At 43.8% G+C, this 19,939-nt stretch overlaps 1 protein-coding gene and 1 pseudogene across 7 annotated transcripts in view; both read right to left on the bottom strand.

The window, feature by feature from the left end:
* RINT1 (RAD50 interactor 1) overlaps positions 1 to 17,497 on the bottom strand; it is a 35,189-nt gene extending 17,692 nt beyond the window's left edge. The window contains exons 1-7 of one of the 7 annotated variants that reach the window (XM_024249862.3): positions 17,307 to 17,497; positions 16,792 to 16,837; positions 12,914 to 13,098; positions 7,025 to 7,266; positions 2,599 to 2,772; positions 2,349 to 2,498; positions 976 to 1,132 (exon numbers count right to left, since the gene is read on the bottom strand). In XM_024249862.3, the coding sequence (XP_024105630.2) occupies positions 976 to 1,132; positions 2,349 to 2,498; positions 2,599 to 2,772; positions 7,025 to 7,266; positions 12,914 to 13,098; positions 16,792 to 16,837; positions 17,307 to 17,348 (996 nt within the window). In that variant the 5' untranslated portion in view covers positions 17,349 to 17,497. Of the gene's footprint in view, positions 1 to 975; positions 1,138 to 2,348; positions 2,499 to 2,598; positions 2,773 to 7,024; positions 7,267 to 11,069; positions 11,526 to 12,913; positions 13,099 to 16,791; positions 16,840 to 17,306 lie in introns of those variants that run through there. The other 6 variants (XM_054560611.2, XM_054560613.2, XM_054560614.2 and 3 more) reach the window with 6 other exon arrangements.
* Positions 17,498 to 18,995: 1,498 nt separating this feature from the next.
* Positions 18,996 to 19,475, bottom strand: LOC100449867 (E3 ubiquitin-protein ligase RNF181-like; annotated as a pseudogene).
* Between the last annotated feature and the right edge of the window lie 464 nt (positions 19,476 to 19,939).

Raw genomic sequence — 19,939 nt, 5'->3', positions numbered from 1 at the left:
CTTATGGTTTTTATTTTCAAAAAGTAAGAAAAAAATTGCTGACCAGGCGTGGTGGCTCACACCTGTAATCCCAGCACTTTGGGAGGCCGAGGCGGGTGGATCACCTGAGGTCAGAAGTTCAAGACCAGACTGGTCAACATGGTGAAACCCCGTCTCAACTAAACATACAAAAATTAGCTGGGCGTGGTGGTAGGCACCTGTAATCCCAGCTACTCAAGAGGCTGAGGCAGGAAAACCGCTTGAACCCGGGAGGCAGAGGTTGCAGTGAGCCGAGATCATGCCATTGTGCTCCAGCCTGGGCAACAAGAGCGAAACTTCGTTTCAAAAAAAAAAAATTGCTAGTCTGCATTACAAAAACTACACATCTTATACAGGTTTAAGAGCAGAAATACCAAGTGCATGCCAGGCGCGGTGGCTCACGCCTGTAATCCCAGCACTTTGGGAGGCTGAGGCAGGTGGATCACCTGAGGTCAGGAGTTCCAGACCAGCCTGACCAATATGGTGAAACCCGTCTCTACTAAAATTACAAAAATTAGTCCGGTGTGGTGGCATGTTCCCGTAGTCCCAGCTACTTGGGAGGCTGAGGCAGGAGAATCGCTTGAACCTGGGAGGTGGAGGTTGCAGTGAGCAGAGATCGCGCCACTGCACTCCAGCCTGGGTGACAGAACGAGACTCCAACTCAAAAAAAAAAAAAAAAAAAGAAATACCAAGTGCTTACTATCTGCTTTGCTTTGTTTTGTAATGATAACTCAGCAATATCTGATGCCCAAGAGGAAAAATACCATTTTTCCTACAGTATATGAACACAAGTCCTCAATTATATGTATGAACAGCAGTGACAAAACAGGAATTTAGCCCTTTAGGAAAAAAACAGAAATGTGAAGAGAGTCAGATTTTAACTCAAACCAGCAAAGGTATAGAGACTCTAACATCTGTTACTAATAAAAACCAAGGACAAGAGCTGGCAAAACACACCTTGCTTAACACATTAGTCTGCCGGTTCCCTCTGAAGTGATACCTGAACCTCTTCTGAAGAGGAGTCAGCATAATCTGGATGGGCAGGATGACAGAAGGGGAGGCAGGAAGAGAGTATTTTTCTGGGAGTTGCTTTGGCTCAGTAAGTAATTCATCTCTGACATAATCAAGTCAAGGAAAAAGAATCAAAAGCATACCTAATATACACACACACACACGTATGTATACACACACAATAAATTTTTCCAACAAATGTATCAGATACTCAGTAGAGTTAATTATGATGCAAATAATATGTAATCTAATTTTATATTGAATAAACATACAGTTAATTCTTTATATCGAATATACATTCAGTTAAAATGCACAAAGAGCCAGGCATGATGATGGTGAATCATGCCTGTAATCCCAGCACTTTGGGAGGTTGAAGCAGGCTAATCACTTGGGCCACTTCACAGGAATTTGAGACGTGCCTAGGCAATATGGCAAAACCCTATCTCTACAAAAAAACAACAAAAATTAGCTGGGCATGGTGGCACGTGCCTGTAGTCCCAGCTACACAGGAAGAAGAGGTGGGAGAATCAACTGAGCCTGGGTGGTCAAGGCTGCAGTGAGCCATGACTGCACCACTGCACTTCAGCCTGGGTGACAAAGTGAGACCATGTCTTTAAAAAAGCACAAAAATAAGCCAGGGGCAGTGGCTCTCACCTGTAATCCCAGCACTTTGGGAGGCTGAGGCGGGTGGATCACCTGAGGTCAGGAATTTGAGGCCAGCCTGACCAACATGGAAAAACCCTGTCTCTACTAAAAATACAAAATTAGCTGCGCACGCCTGTAATCCCAGCAGCTCGGGAGGCTGAGGCAGGAGAATCGCTTGAACCCGGGAGGTGGAGGCTGCAGCGAGCTGAGATCACGAGATCATGCCACTTCATTCCAGCCTGGGCAACGAGAGCGAAACTCCATCTCAAAAAAAAAAAAAAAAAAAGAAACACAAAAATGGTATCAGAATTAATCTATAAATCTTTCCTAAAATAGTAACCAAAAAAATTCAAGTATCATTTGATTAAATTCACGCTATGTTACTAAAGGTTTCCTCCCAATTGCCCATTTGTTCTATTGCCCCAAAAGACCTTTTTGTGCTATGAACTTGGATCAGTCATGTATCCCGGAACTCTTCCTTATAGCCCTCACACCCACAAGCAATTCACTTTGCAAGAGTACAGTCCACCACTCAGTGGACATTTACAGACCAAGTCCAAACACAGGATTCTTATTTGGCTTTCTTGGCCACTTTGAAAAAGTTTTACTCTCTAGCCACAAACCCGTTCTAGAAAAAAGAAATTTTAGTAAGTTTTCAGCTGCAACAAAGATACGAGGTTTGTAGTTTCAAAAGCTGACAAAACAGTGTCTCCAGGTAACTGTACATCTCCGGGGCACTGGCAGGTCGACTTAAGCCAACAGTTTGTGATTGAGGGGGTGCAATGAATGGCCAATGAAACTGTGCTAAAATTTCCTCAAAATCACTGCAATAGAAAAGTAACACATACATTTCAGTACATCATCAAATGATCACCAAATACCCGTCGGAAAGCAATTACCACAAAATATGGGTAAATTCCCTACCTTGTAAGCTTGTCCTTGAGAATTTTATGCCAGAATTTAACTGTGGCTCTCATGAAACCAAGAAGGTGAGTACAGGATGATTCCTGAAGTTTGATGTCAAGTTCTGCCATAGACACTAAAGTGGAGGCTGCCTCCGGTACATTATTGGTCATCAGATATTGCTGAATGTTATCACTGTAAACAAAGTAAAACAATTTTTTTTTTCTTTTGAGACAGAATCTCACTCTGTTGCCCAGGCTGGAGTACAGTGGCATAATTTGGCTCAATGCAACTTCTGTTTCCCGGGTTCAAGTGATTCTCCTGCCTCAGCCTCCACAGTAGCTGGGATTACAGGCATGCACCCCCATGCCTGGCTAATTTTTTTTGTATTTTTAGTAGAGACAGGGTTTCACCATGTTGGCCAAGCTGGTCTTGAACTCCTGACCTCAAGTGATCCAACCGCCTCGGCCTCCCAAAGTGCTGGGATTAGAGACGTGAGTCACCGTGCCCAGCCCAAAGCAAATTTAAAGAATGGATTGCTCAGAATATTTCAAATTCGGAAAAAGTGCTTCTTCTTCATGTTTTATATAAAGTTACATCCAAGGAAGAATGAAGCACCACCCTGAGGTAGCCTTTGTTTTTTAACAAAGCACCACCCTGAGGCCTTTTACCAAGGCCTCTCTGGGAGCCTAGAGTCCTCTACTTCTGCATTCTTCTAAGAGCAGCAGCCTGCAGCCTATGTTCAAGACCTCTCCCAGGACCTTTCCCTTCCTACTTCTCCTGACAGACCTGTTTTGTGTCATATTCCTTTGGGCACCACTCATTTCTGATAAATCTGCCTTTTACAGAAGTCTTCAGTATCTTAATCCAAGGGAATAATGTGGTAGCATCTGGTAAAGTATGATGGTCTTCAATTGTTACCTACTTTGCCCAGCTGAACTTGATTTCCCACTTCAAAGAAACATAATTCCAGGCGGGGCTTGGTGGCTCACCCCTGTAATCCCAGCACTTTGGGAGGCCAACATGGGTGGATCTCCGGAGGTCAGGAGTTCGAGACCAGCCTGGCCAACTTGGTGAAACCCCCCCACACCCCGACCCCCCGTCTCTACTAAAAATATAAAAACTAGCCAGGCGTGGTGGTGGGCACCTGTAATCCCAGCTACTCAGGAGGCTGAGGCAGGAGAACTGCTTGAACCCGGGAGGCGGAGGTTGCAGTGAGCCAAGATCACGCAACAGAGTGAGACTCCATCTCAAAGAAAAAGAGGCCATGCGTGGTGGCCTCTTTGGGAGGCCAACATGGGTGGATCACTGGAGGTCAGGAGTTCGAGACCAGCCTGGCCAACTTGGTGAAACCCTCCCCATCTCTACTAAAAATATAAAAACTAGCCGGGCGTGGTGGTGGGCACCTGTAATCCCAGCTACTCAGCAGGCTGAGGCAGGAGAATTGCTTGAACCCAGAAGACAGAGGTTGCAGTGAGCTGACACGGTGCCACTGCACTCCAGCCTCAGTGACAGAGTAAGACTCCATCTCACAAAAAAAAAAAAAAAAAAAGAAATATATAAATATTACAGAAGAATTTCAAATGTACAAACAGAATATGAGTACTGCCTTTTTTTATTTTTTGAGAAAGTCTCACTCTGTCACCTAGGCTGCAGTGCAGTGGTGCAATCACGGCTCATTGCAACCTCAACCTCTTGGGGCTCAAGCGAGCCTCCTACCTCAGCCTCCCGAGTAGCTGGGACTATGGGTGCTCACCACCAAGCCTGGCTAATTTTTTTTTTTTTTTAACAGAGATGGGGTTTTGCCATGTTGCCCAGACTGGTCACAAAATTCAGAGCTCAAGCGATCTGCCCACCTCAGCCTCTCAAAGTGCTAGGACTACAGGCGTAAGCCACCATGCCTGGCAGGAGTACTGCTTTTAAGGAAGGAATGAAATACATTTCCTCACAACACTAAAGCATGAATGACATTTACAGCATAGGAAAAGCTAGAGAAACAAGGTTCACTCAGAGTGATAGGGCTATACTATAGTATCCAAGAAACAGAGCTAATATAAGGATGCTAATTCTAGCAAGAAGAAACTACTTGAAAAAAAGACAATGTACATCAGAATAAAAATAGGCCATTATAAAGAAATTTAGAGATGAAGAAAATCCTAGAAGCTCTAAAGGAAAGCTGGAAATGGAGAGATTATCATAAAAGACCTCAGGGAAATAACACATTATTAAAGACAGAAAAATAACTGTGCTCTACCTGCTTATGAATTTGATCCCTATTTCTAATATAAATCCCTTGGCATATTTCCCTTATAAACAATTCAGATATCTGAAAAGTTTATCAAAGCCAGGCGCAGTGGCTCACGCCTGTAATCCCAGCACTTTGAGAGGCCAAGGCAGGCAGATCACTTGAGGTCAGGAGTTCGAGACCAGTCTGGCCAACACAGTGAAACCCTATCTCTACTAAAACTACAAAAATTAGCCGGTGGCATACCAGCTAAAAAGTAGCGTGGTGGCATACACCTGTAGTCCCAGCTACTAGGGAGGCCAAGGCAGGAGAATTGCTTGAACCCAGGAGGTGGAGGTTGCAGTGAGCTGAGATTGTGCCACTGCACTCCAGGCTGGGCAACAGAGGAAGATTCCAACTCAAAAAAAAAAAAAAAAAGAAAATTAAAATAAATAAAATAAATGTTAAAAAAAGAAGAAAAAAGAAAAGGTTATCAATAACCATCGACCTAATTTAGTTAATCTATTACTTTGGCTACTACAAGAGTGAGGCTTTCAAATAACATATTTTACTTAATAAAGTTATTAACATTGCCCCTTACTGATATTTCCTTTCTGAGGGACAAGGAGAAATGCAGTAAAATAAAGCAAGGTTTAAAATTCCTTCACTGCAAATAATTTATCTAAACAAGAATAAGATGTTCTAAACCACTTTATATGTAAAACTCCTCATACATGCAAAACAAAGTTTTTTTGTGTTTGTTTTTTGTTTTGAGATGGAGTTTCGCTCTTGCTGCCTAGGCTGCAGTGCAATGGCACAATCTCAGCTCACTGCAACCTCTGCCTCCCCAGTTCAAGCAATTCCCCTGCCTCAGCCTCCCGAGTAGCTGAGATTACAGGCATGCGCTACCATGCCTGGCTAATTTCTTTTTTTTTTTTTTGTATTTTTAGTAGAGACGTGGTTTCACCATGTTGGTCAGGCTGGTCTCAAACTCCTGACCTCGTGATCTGCCCGCCTCGGCCTCCCAAAGTGCTGGGATTACAGGTGTGAGCCACTGCACCTGGCCTAAAAGCAAAGATTTCTATATTATACTGATATATGAAATTCTTTAAAATTTCGGGAAATATATGCAAGAAAAAGAAATACATAACATATCCATAACAAAAGTAATATTAGGTTTATTAACTATGATACATTTGAAACAGGACATTAAGACTCTCTAAAGACTTTTCTCCCTCAGGTTTTCCAGGCAACATTAATGGTTGCTGACAGCTCTGCAGCAAGTACTATTTAAAACAATGCAAGGATGGGGGGACCTTATCATCTACTAATCTAGGTGGAAATGTTACTTTGGGTTGTTTGAAAGGCAAAGCTAGATACAATTAACCACCAGTGATAGGTATTCAACTCAAAAAGAACTAAGGTCAAGCCTTACTTGCTTTTTTGTTTTTCCTACCCAGAGGTAGCAGAACTCTTGTTATTCATCCAAGAATACTGTGTAGCTCTTATGATTCCCACTGAAAAATATTCAAACTATAAAAAAGCAATCCATTTCATTAACTGACCAGTTCTAAAAATTAAATAGGAATAACTATTACCAAACTCTGTTTTATTAATTCGGCATTACAAAGAATAGTTTTTATCATGTGTTCATAATCCAACTGTAAGACTTAAAAGTTTGGCCGGACGCGATAGCTCACACCTGTAATCCCAGCACTTTGAGAGACCGAGGCTGGCGGATAGCGAGGTCAAGAGATCGAGACCATCCTGGCTAACATGGTGAAACCCCGTCTCTACTAAAAATATAAAAAAAAAAAAATTAGCCAGGCATGGTGGCGGACGCCTGTAGTCCCAGCTACTCGAGAGGCTGAAGCAGGAGAATGGCGTGAATCCGGGAGGTGGAGCTTGCAGTGAGCCAAGATGGCGCCACTGCACTCCAGCTGGGCGACAGAGCGAGACTCCATCTCAAAAAAAAAAAAGACTTAAAAGTTTAACGTACTTACATTACCTTCTTCCAAATGCTAATTAAGCTCCTTGAAAAGTTTATGGTCACTCACAATAAAGGAAAAGAATCATTATCATAATGCTATTTTCATAACAACTGGTAAAATTATATTATTATAATCTTTAATTAACTCAATTATTTAATGGCACACATGTACTCTCTAAGACAGAAGCCTCAAAGGAAAATAGTAATTGTGAGAACAAAGAGGCGTATTTTACCTTAGTTCTTCAATTTGTGAAATCCATTTAAGGTAAGCAAGATGACGTTCGATCTCTTCAATTTGGCTAATCATGGCTCCAAGATCGTCCATCCAAGGTTGCGCAGTCAGCAAATGGCTGTTAATGGCGCTGAAGAGACAAGTTTCCTGTTCCAGAAACTGATTAAGAAATTGCTTTGATTCTTCTGCATTTTTTAAGGCACTTTGAATTCTTTTAGGAATTTCTGATGAAATTGTAAGTACCTGACCATAATTTTAAAAAAGAAAGAGAGAAAGAACAGCGGCAATCAGATAAAATTTTCATCATTTTTTTTTTTGAGAGGGGATCTCACTCTGTTGCCCAGGCTGGAGTGCGGTGGTACCATCATAGCTCACTGCAGCCTGGACTTCCTGGGCTCAAACAATCCTCCCACCTCAACCTCCCCAGTAGTTGGGACTACACGTATGCACCACTACACCTGGCTTTTCTTTTTTTTTTTTCTTTAAATAGAAACAAGGTCTCACTATGTTGCCCAGGCTGTATGTAACCTTTTTTATTAGTTCATTCCCTTCAAAATACACATTTTTTGTAACAGAACTGAAAATCATCCATCAAAACCTTCAAAAAAAGGTTTGATTTCTTCATCCTGTACCAATCAAACCCAAACATAAAATGCTGTTTTATATACACACAAATATCAGGAAGAAGTATGCCTTTGTGTTGAAAACAATAAGTGAAACAAAAAAATTAAAATAAAATAAAAAATATATGCATACATACATATACACATACATGTAGAGAAAGGGACTTAACTCACTGGCCTCCAGTAAGCATCTAGAAGTCTGCCTCCATAGGCTCAGCAGAGGATCCAGCTAGAGAAAACTTATTTTATTTTTTTGAGACAGAGTCTCGTTCTGTCACCCAGGCTGGAGTGCAGTGGCATGATCTCAGCTCACTGCAACCTCCGCCTCCCGGGGTCAAGTGATTCTCCTGCCTCAGCCTCCTAAGTAGCAGGAATTGTAGGCGTGTGCCATCACGCTCAGCTAATTTTTGTATTTTTAGTAGAGACGGGGTTTCACCACGTTGGTCAGGCTGATCTCGAACTCCTGACCTCGTGATCCGCCCACCCCAGCCTCCCAGAGTGCTGGGATTACGGGCATGAGCCACCGTGCCAGGCCAAGAAAACTTATTAATACATGCTCTACCTACTAAATATTTTCCTTCAAAGCAAAGGAAGGGCCGGGCACGGTGGCTCACGCCTATAATCCCAGCATTCTGGGAGGCCAAGATGGGCAGATCATTTGAGGTCAGCAGTTCGAGACCAGCCTGGCCAACATGATGAAACCCCATCTCTACTAAAAATACAAAAACTAGCCAGGCATGGTGGCACACACCTTGTAATCCCAGCTCTAGAGAGGCCAAGGCAAGAATCACTTGAACCGGGAGGAGGTTGCAGTGAGCCGAGACTGCACCACCGCACTCCAACCAGCCTGGGTGACAGAGCAAGACTCCTCAAAGAAAAAAAAAAAAAAAAATGCAGGCTGGGTGCAGTGACTCACACCTGTAATCCCAGCATTTTGGGAGGCCAAGGTGGGTGGATCACGAGGTCAGGAGTTCAAGACCAGCCTGGTCAAGATGGCGAAATCTTGTCTCTACTAAAAAATACAAAAAAATTAGCTGAGCATGGTGGCACACACCTGTTAATCCCAGCTATTTGGGAGGCTGAGGCAGAGAATTTCTTAAACCTGGGAGGCAGAGGTTGCAGTGAGTGGGCCAAGACTGCACCACTGCCCTCTAGCCTGGGTGACAGAGCGAGACTCCATATCAAAAAAAAAAAAAATGGAAACAAAGATCTCATTCTAACAGGCTGAGCATCTATATTTTGCCAACATCCCCCAGGTGATTCTGAATTAAGGCCAGGCTAAGCACTGACTTGATGAGATGATATCCAGGCAATGCCTTTAGAAATGGAATTTACTGGCCAGGTGCAGTGGCTCACGCCTGTAATCCCAGCACTTTGGGAGGCCAAGGCAGGCAGGTCACTTCAGGTCAGGAGTTCAAGACCAGCCTAACCAACATGGTGAAACCCTGTCTCTACTAAAAATACAAAAATTCAGCTGGGCACAGTGTCTCATGCCTGTAATCCTAGCACTTTGGGAGGCAGAAGCTGGTGGATCACTTGAGGTAAGGAGTTTGAGACCAGCCTTGCCAACCTGGTGAAACCCTGTCTCTGCTAAAAATACAAAAACTAGCCGGGTGTGGTAGCATTAGCCTGTAATCCCAGCTACTCAGGAGGCTGAGGCAGGAGAATTGGTGAACCCAGGAGGCAGAGGTTATAGTGAGCCGAGATCGTGCCACTGCACTCCAGCCTGGGTGACAGAGTGAGACTCTGTCTCAAAAAATAAAATAAAATAAATACAAATACAAAAATGAGCTGAGTATGGTGGCGCATGCCTGTAATCCCAGCTATTCGGGAGGCTGAGGCAGGAGAATCACTTGAAACCCGGAAGGCAGAGGTTGCAGTGAGCTGAGATCACACCACCACACTCTAGCCTGGGCGACAGAGAAAGACTCCATCTCAAAAAAAAAAAAAAAAAAAGAAAATGGCATTTATTAAATGAATTTTTCTTATAGTATCTGGGAAAACATATACAAATATTAGTCAGCAAAATACAAAGAACATTATAGAATAATTTCAATCAACAGCGATTAGATACTTATTCTGTACCAGGCACTGCGCTAGAAATATTCAGATAAACAAGACACAGCATCCGTCCTTAAGGTCACTTTGGTATATAAGAGTGTTGTAAGCAAATAATTTCAACAGTGGGATTAATGCAATAAAATAGACAGGCTATATTTAATGAACGGGCACATTAATCACCTAAAGATCTTGTTATAATACAGATTCTGATACAGTAAGTCTGAAGTAAGACTGAGATTCTGCATTTCTACAAAGCTCCCAATCTGCCTAAACTAAGATGGTATCAGCAAGAGTGGGAAAGATGGGCCAGGAACAGTGACTCATGCCTGTAATCCCAGCACTTTGGAAGGCCAAGATCCACTTTCGGGCAGATCACTTGAGGTTGGGAGTTTGAGAACAACCTGACCAACATGGAGAAACCCCATCTCTACTAAAAATACAAAATTAGCCGAGCGTGGTGGCACATGCTTATAATCCCAGCTACTTGGGAGCCTGAGGCAGGAGAATCACTTGAACCCGGGAGGTGGAGGTTGCAATGAGCCGAGATTGTGCCATTGCACTCCAGCCTGGACAAGAGTGAAACTCCAACTCAAAAAAAAAAAAAAAAAGAGTGGGAAAGATGGGATGGATACCAGAGATGCTGAGGCAGAACTCAGATGACTTGGTGATGGGATAGAGGATGAGAGGATGATAAGAAGGAATCTAGGACTCCTAGGCTTCAGGTCTGGGTGACAGGCAGATAGTGGTGCCATTATCTAACCAAGACAGACAAGCCTCTAAAAAATGGATCAGTATAGTTTTGGACATGCTGAATTTAAGGTTCAATAAGGAACTTCAGTAAAAGTTTCTGTGGTCATTAGGGAAACAAACCTGATTACAGTGGGTAAAAGATGAATGACAAATTAAAAAGTAGAGATAGATAACAAAGGTTACTTTCTGAAGCCTGACAATCAAAGGAAAGAACTAATACCTGCTAAAAGATCAAGGGTTTTTTTGTTTCTTTGTTAAGGTTTTATGGAAAAGACCTGTCTATGTGCACATGCTAAAGGGATAGGACTGGTTGACGAACACAAGGTAAAATTATAAGAGTGACACAAGTTCACTGAGGTGGCAGATAGAACCTGGGGTATAAGGTCTGCCTTCAACTGATCCTTTGCTGAATGAAGAGGTTAAAAATGACTGCACATAAATTTGTGGATTGTGGGATAGACTATTCAACAGACTGAATTCAATGCTACTAAATTCACGCTAGGCCTCTATTTTTTTCTGCTAGGGAAAAGGAAAGGGCAGAATGGACAGGTTGGGTAGATGTTTCAAAGAGAATCTGAAAGAACAGTTGAGGGGAGTAGCAGAGGAGCTGACCTTCCCATGGAAGGACTGCTGGTGGGGCTGAAGACTCAGCCAGGGTGGCAGACCACACACATAGATTGGCATCAATCTACTCAGCTGTATGACTTCCTCCAACTGGGCCCACAACAACCTGCCTGCAGGAGTGAAAAGGCAGACAAAGCCAGGCTAAACTTGAAGACTAGCAGTAGTTGTGGTGGGAAGACAGGAAGGTGTGAAGGCCTAAGGTAATGGGGACAGGAGAACATAAGATGACCAAAAAGCTGGAAATAACCCACACAGAATTTACTTAACCTAATTTAGTAGCTATATGATAAAAATGTTTTATCTTGGCCAGGTGTGGTGGCTCACGCCTGTAATCCTAGCACTTTGGGAGGCCAAGGCGGGCAGATCACGAGGTCAAGGAATCAAAACCATCTTGGCCAAAATGGTGAAACCCTGTCTCTACTAAAAATACAAAAATTAGCTGGGCGTGGTGGCGCCCATCTGTAGTCCCAGCTACTTGGGAGGCTGAGGCAGGAGAATCACTTGAACCCAGGAGGCAGAGGTTGCAGTGAGCCAAGATCACGCCATTGCACTCCAGTCTGGGCAACAGAGTCAGACTCCGTCTCAAAAAAAAAAGAAAAAAATATTTTATCTTTGACAAACACACCATTGCAAGTAGAGGGGCCTACTTATTTTTTTGTTTAAGCTTATACTCATTGGGTATTTAAAAAATTATTTTAAGTGATATGTTCATTGTAAAAGAAAAAAAACCTATAAATACATAGAAATGTGTATTTTTGAGACGGAGTGTCGCTTTTGTTGCCCTGGCTGGAGTGCGATGGCGTGATCTTAGCTCACAGCAAACTCCGCCTCCTGGGTTCAAGCGATTCTCCTGCCTCAGCCTCCCGAGTAGCTGGGATTACAGGTGCCCACCACCACACCTGGCTAATTTTTTTTGTTGTATTTTTAGTAGAGTCAGGATTTCACCATGTGGGTCAGGCTGGTCTCAAACTCCTGACCTCAGGTGATCCACCTGCCTTGGCCTCCCAAAGTGCTGGGATTACAGGTATGAGCCACCGTGCCAGGCCTAAAAATATTTTTTAAATACATCATTTGTCAACCAACCACACAGAATAACCGTTATGTTATACTTCTTTTCACTTTATACTTCTCCCTATGGGTACATTTATTAAAATCTGAAATGTGGCCGGGTACAGCAGCTCACATCTGTAATCCCAGAACTATGGGAGGCCAAGGCAGATGGATCACCTACGGTCAGGAGTTCAAGATCAGCCTTGTCAACATGATGAAACCCCATCTCTACCTAAAATACAAAATTAGCTAGGCAGGGTGACACATGCCTGTAATCCCAGCTACATGGGAGGCTAAGGCAGGAGAATCACTTGAACCCGGGAGGTGGAGGTTGCAGTGAGCCGAGATGGTGCCATTGTACTCCAGCCTGGGCAACAAGAGCAAAACTCCGTCTCAAAAAAAACAAATTGAAATGATGGTGTTTACACCATGGTATATATTTTTGTATGCCATGAAATTATTTGCTTGTAAAAGCAATTTAAAAGTCACTGTATGTTCACTAGAAACAGATTGAAAGGAAAAAAAAGTCACTCTATGAAAATCTATGTAAAATGTTAGGCTCACTATGTTTTCAAGACAAACCATATCATTAGGGACTTTGTCTTTTACCTAATTTGTAAAATAGGTAATACAATGTACGTTCTTAAATCCTCTTAAACAGTTTACAATAGACTATTTGTCACGTTCTATATCTTTAAAATTCTATATATAATAGATGATGTTTATATTATATTGTTAGAAGTATACCACTGATAATTATTTCAGTGAGTTTCAATACTTACCTGTTCTTCTAACTGCATTTTACTTACTGTCCTCTGTTCTATGAGTTTACCAAGTTTCTTTAAAGATTTAAGGTCATTTCCAACTTCCTTTTCTATGAATGCAGACACATAAGAAGGGAGATCACCATTATCTGTACCTTCACTGACTTGTTTACTTCCAATAAGAACTGTAACATTTATGTCACCTAAAACAAAAGAATAACAATTACTCAATGCCACTAAGTACTATGGAGTTAAAGAAAATATAAAACATGTAAAAGCAGTTTATCTACCTTCAAAAGTTAATAATTTTGCCAGGCACGGTGGCTCACACCTGTGATCCCAGCACTTTGGGAGGCTGAGGCAGGTGCATCACCTGAGGCCAGGAGTTTGAGACTAGCCTGGCAAAGATGGCGAAATCCCGTCTCTACTAAAAATACAAAAATTTGCCAGGCGTGGGGGCACAGGCCTGTAGTCCCAGCTATTCGGGAGGCTGAGGCACGAGAATCCCTTGAACCCAAGAGGCAGAGGTTGCAGGGAGCCAAGATCAGCCACTGCACTCCAGCCTGGGCGACAGAGAGCCTCTGTATCAAAAAACAAAACCAAAACAAAGCGCCACTGCACTCCAGCCTGGGCGACAGAGAGAGACTCTGTATCAAAAAACAAAACCAAAACAAAACAAAGTTAATAATTTAAAGAACAACACACACAGACAAATGCCCAGAAGAATAGCTCTAAAGCACTCTATCAACCAACTACTGCAAAATGCTTAAGAGGTGAGGGAAGTATTAAAGGAGAAATTCCTCAAGTGTGACCCAGTAACCACAGGTTTCAACAGACAAGGAATAATACCTTTTCAAAATGTGTAAGGAACCAGTAGTATGGTCTAGAACAACACCAAAAGAAGACTCTTGTTTTAAAATGTTTTTAAAAAGACCGGGCGCAGTGGCTCACACCTGTAATCCCAGCACTGTGGGAGGCCAAGGCAGGAGGATCACTTGAGTCCAGGAGTTCTAGACCAGCCTGGGCAACAAAGCAAGACTTCGTCTAACAAAATTAGCCAGGAATGGTGGCACACACCTGTAGTCTCAGGTGGGCTGAGGTGGGAGGATTGCTTGAGCAGCCTGGGAGATCGAGGCTGCAGTGAGCCATGATCACACTACTGCACTCCAGCCTGGACAGCAGAGCAAGACCTCATCTCTTAAAAACAAACAAAAAAAAAGTAAAAAATTTTGGCTGGGCGAGGTGGCTCAGGCCTGTAATCTCAGCACTTTGGAAAGTTGAGGCAGGCAGATCACAAGGTCAGGAGTTCGAGACCAGTCTGGCCAATATGGTGAAAACCCGTCTCTACTAAAAATACAAAAATTAGCTGGGCATGGCGGTGCACGCTTATAGTCCCAGCTACTCAGGAGGCTGAGGCAGAAGAATCGCTTGAACCCGGGAGGCGGAGGTTGCAGTGAGCCAAGCTCACGCCACCGCACTCCAGCCTGGGCAACAGAGTGAGACTCTGCCTCAAAAAAAAAAAAAAAAAAAAGGTTTTTAAGCTTCAAATGTCATTGATGTCATTGTACAAAGACATCTTTGTCAGAAACAGAAAAAAGAAAATATGAGAGAACAAATTACTAGGAAAAAATCAAAATGACAAATGCAACCACTAAGTAGTATAAAGTGAGATTCTTTCCATGGCAAATAAACTCCCTGTTTTGTGACATTTAATAAGTCCAATACACTTTAGACTTATTAATATCTAAATAATGATATGCCTAAGTGCAAAATGTAAATGCCAGATATTGTTCAACTATTTATGTAAAGATTAACAGAATATATACCAATGTGTTTTATACAGAGTATGTTTCTCTCTCCACCCCTACACTCCAACAAACAAAATTTCCTTTGTTCTACTTAACTTATATGAATTAAAAGATTTTTCACATGCTGTGAGAATCAGAAGGTGGTACTGACCTTTTCCCCCTTTCCTGTTCAGTCCAAGATCCAGAACCCAAGCTATCCGTTGTGCTCTTCCCAGAGCAATTTTAAATTGACAATTTAGAGGGTAGGAGAGGCAATATTAACATAACACTATGCCTCAATTTTCCAACTAGAAAACAAATTGTAACATTTGCTCCAGCCTATATCTCAAGGTTATAAATGGGACTATATAATACAAATTATATATTAATTATACTATATAATTATATATAATATTAACATATAATAATCTACTATTATGTACAGAACTCACAATGCCTTTTTTTAATCTTAAATAAAACAAGTGAGTTGTGTGGTGTATCTGCAGACAAATGGAAGCAGGAAATGTTTTGTGAATGCTAAAGTTGCTGTATCTTAGGGAGGAAATTCTACCTTCACTTTTTAAAAAAAATTACACCCGCCGGGCACAGTGGCTCATGCCTATAATCCCAGCACTTTGGAAGGCCAAGGACGGTGGATTACCTGAGGTCAGGAGTTCAAGACCAGCCTAACCAACATGGTAAAACCCTGCCTCCACTAAAAATACAAAAATTAGCCGGGTGTGGTGGTGGGCACCAGTAATCCCAGCTACTGAGGAGGCTGAGGCAGGGGAATTACTTGAACTCAGAGGCGGAGCTTGCAGTGAGCCGAGATCGTGCTACTGCACTCCAGCCTGAGAGACAGAGTGAGACTAAGTCTCAAAAAAAAAAAAAAAATTACACCCTTGATGTGTAACCATTCAAATGTGGCATAGTACATTCTTAGTGAAATGACATTCTTCAAAATGACACACCGGTGGTTTGGGAGGTTTTTATGTGTCTCCTTTTCTATTTTTTGTAAAGAGCACTCCTAACTGCAAAGCAGTTTGACTGAGCTGTGGAAAGAGAAACAAGGTCAAAGTCCTTGATATGATCGTCTACATCTATTATTTTATTAAAATGACAGCTCAGTAGGCATCAGACTACTTTCCAGGCATCTGAATGAGGCAAAGGTGGAAAGTGGAAAGGGAAGGGTTTAACTGAGAGATACAGGGCACTCTCAAATCCTTCAAGAAAAAGGAGCTGAGATGTGGCAGTTACGACAGTCATGTGCTATGGACTGCTCAGAGCCTTCTTTCTGAGGCAGAGTCTATCAGTTGCTAATGTTAAGGGCAAATCTCACTCCTAAGAGCCATGTGGTAATGTGGGTACCGTTTTTCTTACTCCTACACATTCCCAACTGTTTGCCACAGTCAAAAGAACCAAAAATCCCAACAGCAGAGCTATCACATGCTTTTCCCCTTCCTCTCCCAAAAAATGTCACTTCAAAGGTCCCTAAAGAGCCCTTGATTTGCAATAACCTGCCATTAAAGTAAAATGGCAAAAGTCCACATCCCTGACATATACTCCCGTACTAGGGAGGAAATGTTGGTACTAACCTTTTCCCCCTTTCCTGTCCAGTTCAAGATCCAGAACCCAAGTTATCCGTTGTGCTCTTACCAGAGCAATTTTAAATTGCCAATTTACTGAAGGTGAACTAAACTGTCATTTGCCTCCTTTGAACCCAATTAGGGTGGTGGTCGTCTGTCCTAGATCATGGGCCCCTCCAAATTCCTGATGCTTAATAAGTTGATGTTTCATTAAAATGACAGGCAGGCCCCAATTATTCTGAGTACTGTATGATAGGCAGACTTCCAGCGAAAACACTCCAGTCCCTGTACTAGGTATGGATCGGGAAGTGCTCCTCTCTAAAGCATCCCATATTTTACAATTTTAGAAAGACAAAAATATGTGTATCATGGTCATCAGTATTACCATATAAGCATATTGTGCAGAAAACGATACTGCATCTAAAAGATAGGCTAAGAACCTTTCTCTATTGCAGACCCTGGAAGGCTGAGTTTGGGCGTGATAGCTGGGAAGAAAAAGCTAAGGTGTTTGGAGCTGGCTTACTTTTCTCCTCGAGGTTCTTCCTTTCGTCACCACTTTGAGAGCAGCACTAGAAGAAGAACAGATGTGACAAGCACATTAAGATTAAAGTCATGGATGGAAAGCATACGGGACTCCCAAAGGGCACCCACTGGAGGCCAGAGAGGTTCCAGACGCTCTCCCCCTTTCTGAGTGGCCAGGGCCGTCCGAATCAGGTACCTCAAAGTGCCACTTCCCTGCTGCCACCACTGCCACCTTCCCAGGAGGTCTGTGTCACCTCCACAGGACCTGGAGTTATCTTGCCTGCCCACTAGGGCCACCTCCCTAGAGAAATCTGTCATCTCACCAGAGCCGCCAAAGCCACCTCACGGGGACTACCGCCTCCTCTAGGAGGTCTTACAAGGGCCTCTAATCTAAGGCGCGGGAAGCACCTACACAAGCTTACATGGCCACCATACCGGGACTATCTCCCCCGGGAGGTCTGTGCCACTTCAATGGGCCACCAATGTCCCCTCTCAGGGACGCCAGGGCCGTCTCACCGGGGCTGCAGGAGAGGCGCCGATCTCGCCGGCTGGTAGCATCTCGCCTCCGCGCGAGTCCTCGGCTCCATTCGCAGCCAGCGTGGCCTGTGGAGTCTGGCTAACGCCAGCGACACACCGACCTACCCAGCCTCGGAGGCCGTAGGACTGAGTGCCACAGCGACTTCCTCTCGATGTCTCGCTGGTTTCTTCCTCTCAGCCCAGAGAGGCCCTGCCCGTGCAGCCGCCGGCCGTGCTCTGTTCCTCCCCCTCCTGACCGGAGGTCGGAACGGCCACTCAGGAAGCGGGCACTCGCCCCCAAGGAGCTCCAGAGAAGGGATTCGCTCACTCAACCGCAGTAAAAGTCCCCTCCACTTTATTGAAGCTCTTAATGATGGAACTTTAAGATATCCCTCTCCCAACGCCTTAAATTCAATATGAATAATTTAAATTTGTATTTTAGGCAATATCCAGATGTTCCGAGAGTGTGGGGGGCTTGTTGACTAGGAGCTTCGGTGCAGGGTTATTTGGTTCGAATATTTAGTTAGGGGTTTCCAATGAATGTCAATATCTTTAGATATTTCTTTTAAGGTTGGTCAGAGTCCATAGAGATGAGCTTCTAATTTCCTGCCTAGAGGGTGTAGAGGTGGTTATAAGCGTTCTGGGAGCTGAATGAAGAGAACAGAGCATCTAACAAGTGTTTTGCCCAAAACCCTGTCTTTTACCAGGGAAGAGGAAAAGGAGCTACCTAGCAGCAACGGTTGTGTAGAGGACCTGTGGACTTGACAGCCTCATAAACTAACACGGAAGGAGTACCACAGAGACCAAAACAAACAAGGGGGAAAAAAGCAACCCCCAGAGGAAACAGAAACCACACGGTGAGAAGAAAAATCAAATACATGTGCACAGAGATATATAATCGAGCTACAAATTACTGTTGCAAGCATAAAACAAGGATACTGGCTGGGCGCGGTGGCTCAAGCCTGGAATCCCAGCACGTTGGGAGGCCGAGGCGGGCGGATCACGAGGTCAGGAGATCGAGACCATCCTGGCTAACATGGTGAAACCCCGTCTCTACTAAAAATACAAAAAATTAGCCGGGCGTGGTGGCGGGCGCCTGTAGTCCCAGCTACTCAGGAGACTGAGGCAGGAGAATGGCGTGAACCCGGGAGGTGGAGGTTGCAGTGAGCGGAGACCGCGCCACTGCACTCCAGCCTGGGCGACAGAGCAAGACTCCGTCTCATTAAAAAAAAAAAAAAAACAAACAAGGATACTATTTTTTAAATTACCTATTATGGGAACATAATCGTATATATTTATAGTGTACATGTGGTGGTTTTTTTTTTTTTCCCCCTCAGGCTAGGGTGCAATGGCGTTATCTCTGCTCGCAGCAACCTCCGCCTCCCAAGTTCAAGCAATTCTCCTGCCTCAGCCTCCCAAGTAGCTGGGATTACAGGCATGCCTCACCACGCCCGGCTAATTTTGTATTTTTAGTAGAGACGATGTTTCTCCATGTTAGTCAGGCTGGTCTCGAACTCCCGGCCTCAGGTGAACCGCCCGCCTTGGCGTTCCAAAGTGCCGGGATTACAGGTGTTAGCCCCCGCGCCCGGCCTTTTTTTCTGGGGCGGGGCGGGGGAGGGGTAAAGAAACTTTTAATGAGGATTCAAGGTTTGTAGGGAAGACGCAGAGGGCCGGCGCTCAGCCCCAGCCTGCTCACGTGTACATGGCTCCATGGAGGTTCTCCAGTAGGTTCTGCTGCTGCTGTTTTCGAGCCTTATCTCGTCTGTGCTCCTCATAAGTGTAGTCATCAGTGGGCAGCTCATGGCGGCACAAGGGACAGGAATTTGTCTTGCTTAGCCAGGGCAGAATGCAGCTGGAATGGAAAAGGTGATGGGAAGCATCTCGATGGCAGTCTCCTCCTCCTCAGATTCCAAAAGACACACGAGGCACTTGAGCTCATCCTGAAAGCCTCTGATGACTGTCCTGGGGAGGTTCTCAACCACAATCTTGGCAGCTGGTGGAGGCAGGTGGTGGTCCCAATCTACTACCAACCCCAAGTCTTCAAAGTCCATCCTATTGAAAAGTGACCTTACGAGCTCCAGCACCATATTGGTTCGAGTCTCCTGCTTGAGGGTCCAACGGCTCACAGTCGTGTTCATCGATATAGGACGCCATGGCTGCCCAGCCATCTGACATGTGATGTTTTGATACAGGTATGCAATGTGTAACTATCAAATCCGAGTAACTGGGGTATCGATCACCTTGAGAATTTATCATTTCTTTGTGTTAGGAACAGTCCAATTCCACTCTTTTAGTTATTTTAAAATATGCAATAAATTATTAACTGTAGTCACCCTGTTTTATTGTTGTTGTTGTCGTCGTTTGTTTTGGTTTTGGTTTTTTGGTTTGTTTGGTTTTTGAGACAAGTTCTCACTCTGTTGCCCAGGCAGGAGTACAGTGGTGCAGTCATAACCCACTGTAACCTCGAACTCCTGGGCTCAAGGGATCCACCCACCTCAGCCTCCTGAGTAGCTAGGACTACAGACTGGCACCACCATGCCTGACTAACTTTTTTTTGTTGAGACAGTGACTCGCTATGTTGCCCAGGCTGGACTCTATTCCTGGTCTCAAGCGATTCTCCTGTCTTGGCCTCC

Source organism: Pongo abelii, chromosome 6 (assembly GCF_028885655.2).
Source record: "Pongo abelii isolate AG06213 chromosome 6, NHGRI_mPonAbe1-v2.0_pri, whole genome shotgun sequence".
Taxonomy (NCBI): domain Eukaryota; kingdom Metazoa; phylum Chordata; class Mammalia; order Primates; family Hominidae; genus Pongo; species Pongo abelii.
This window is presented reverse-complemented; position numbering and strand designations above follow the sequence as displayed.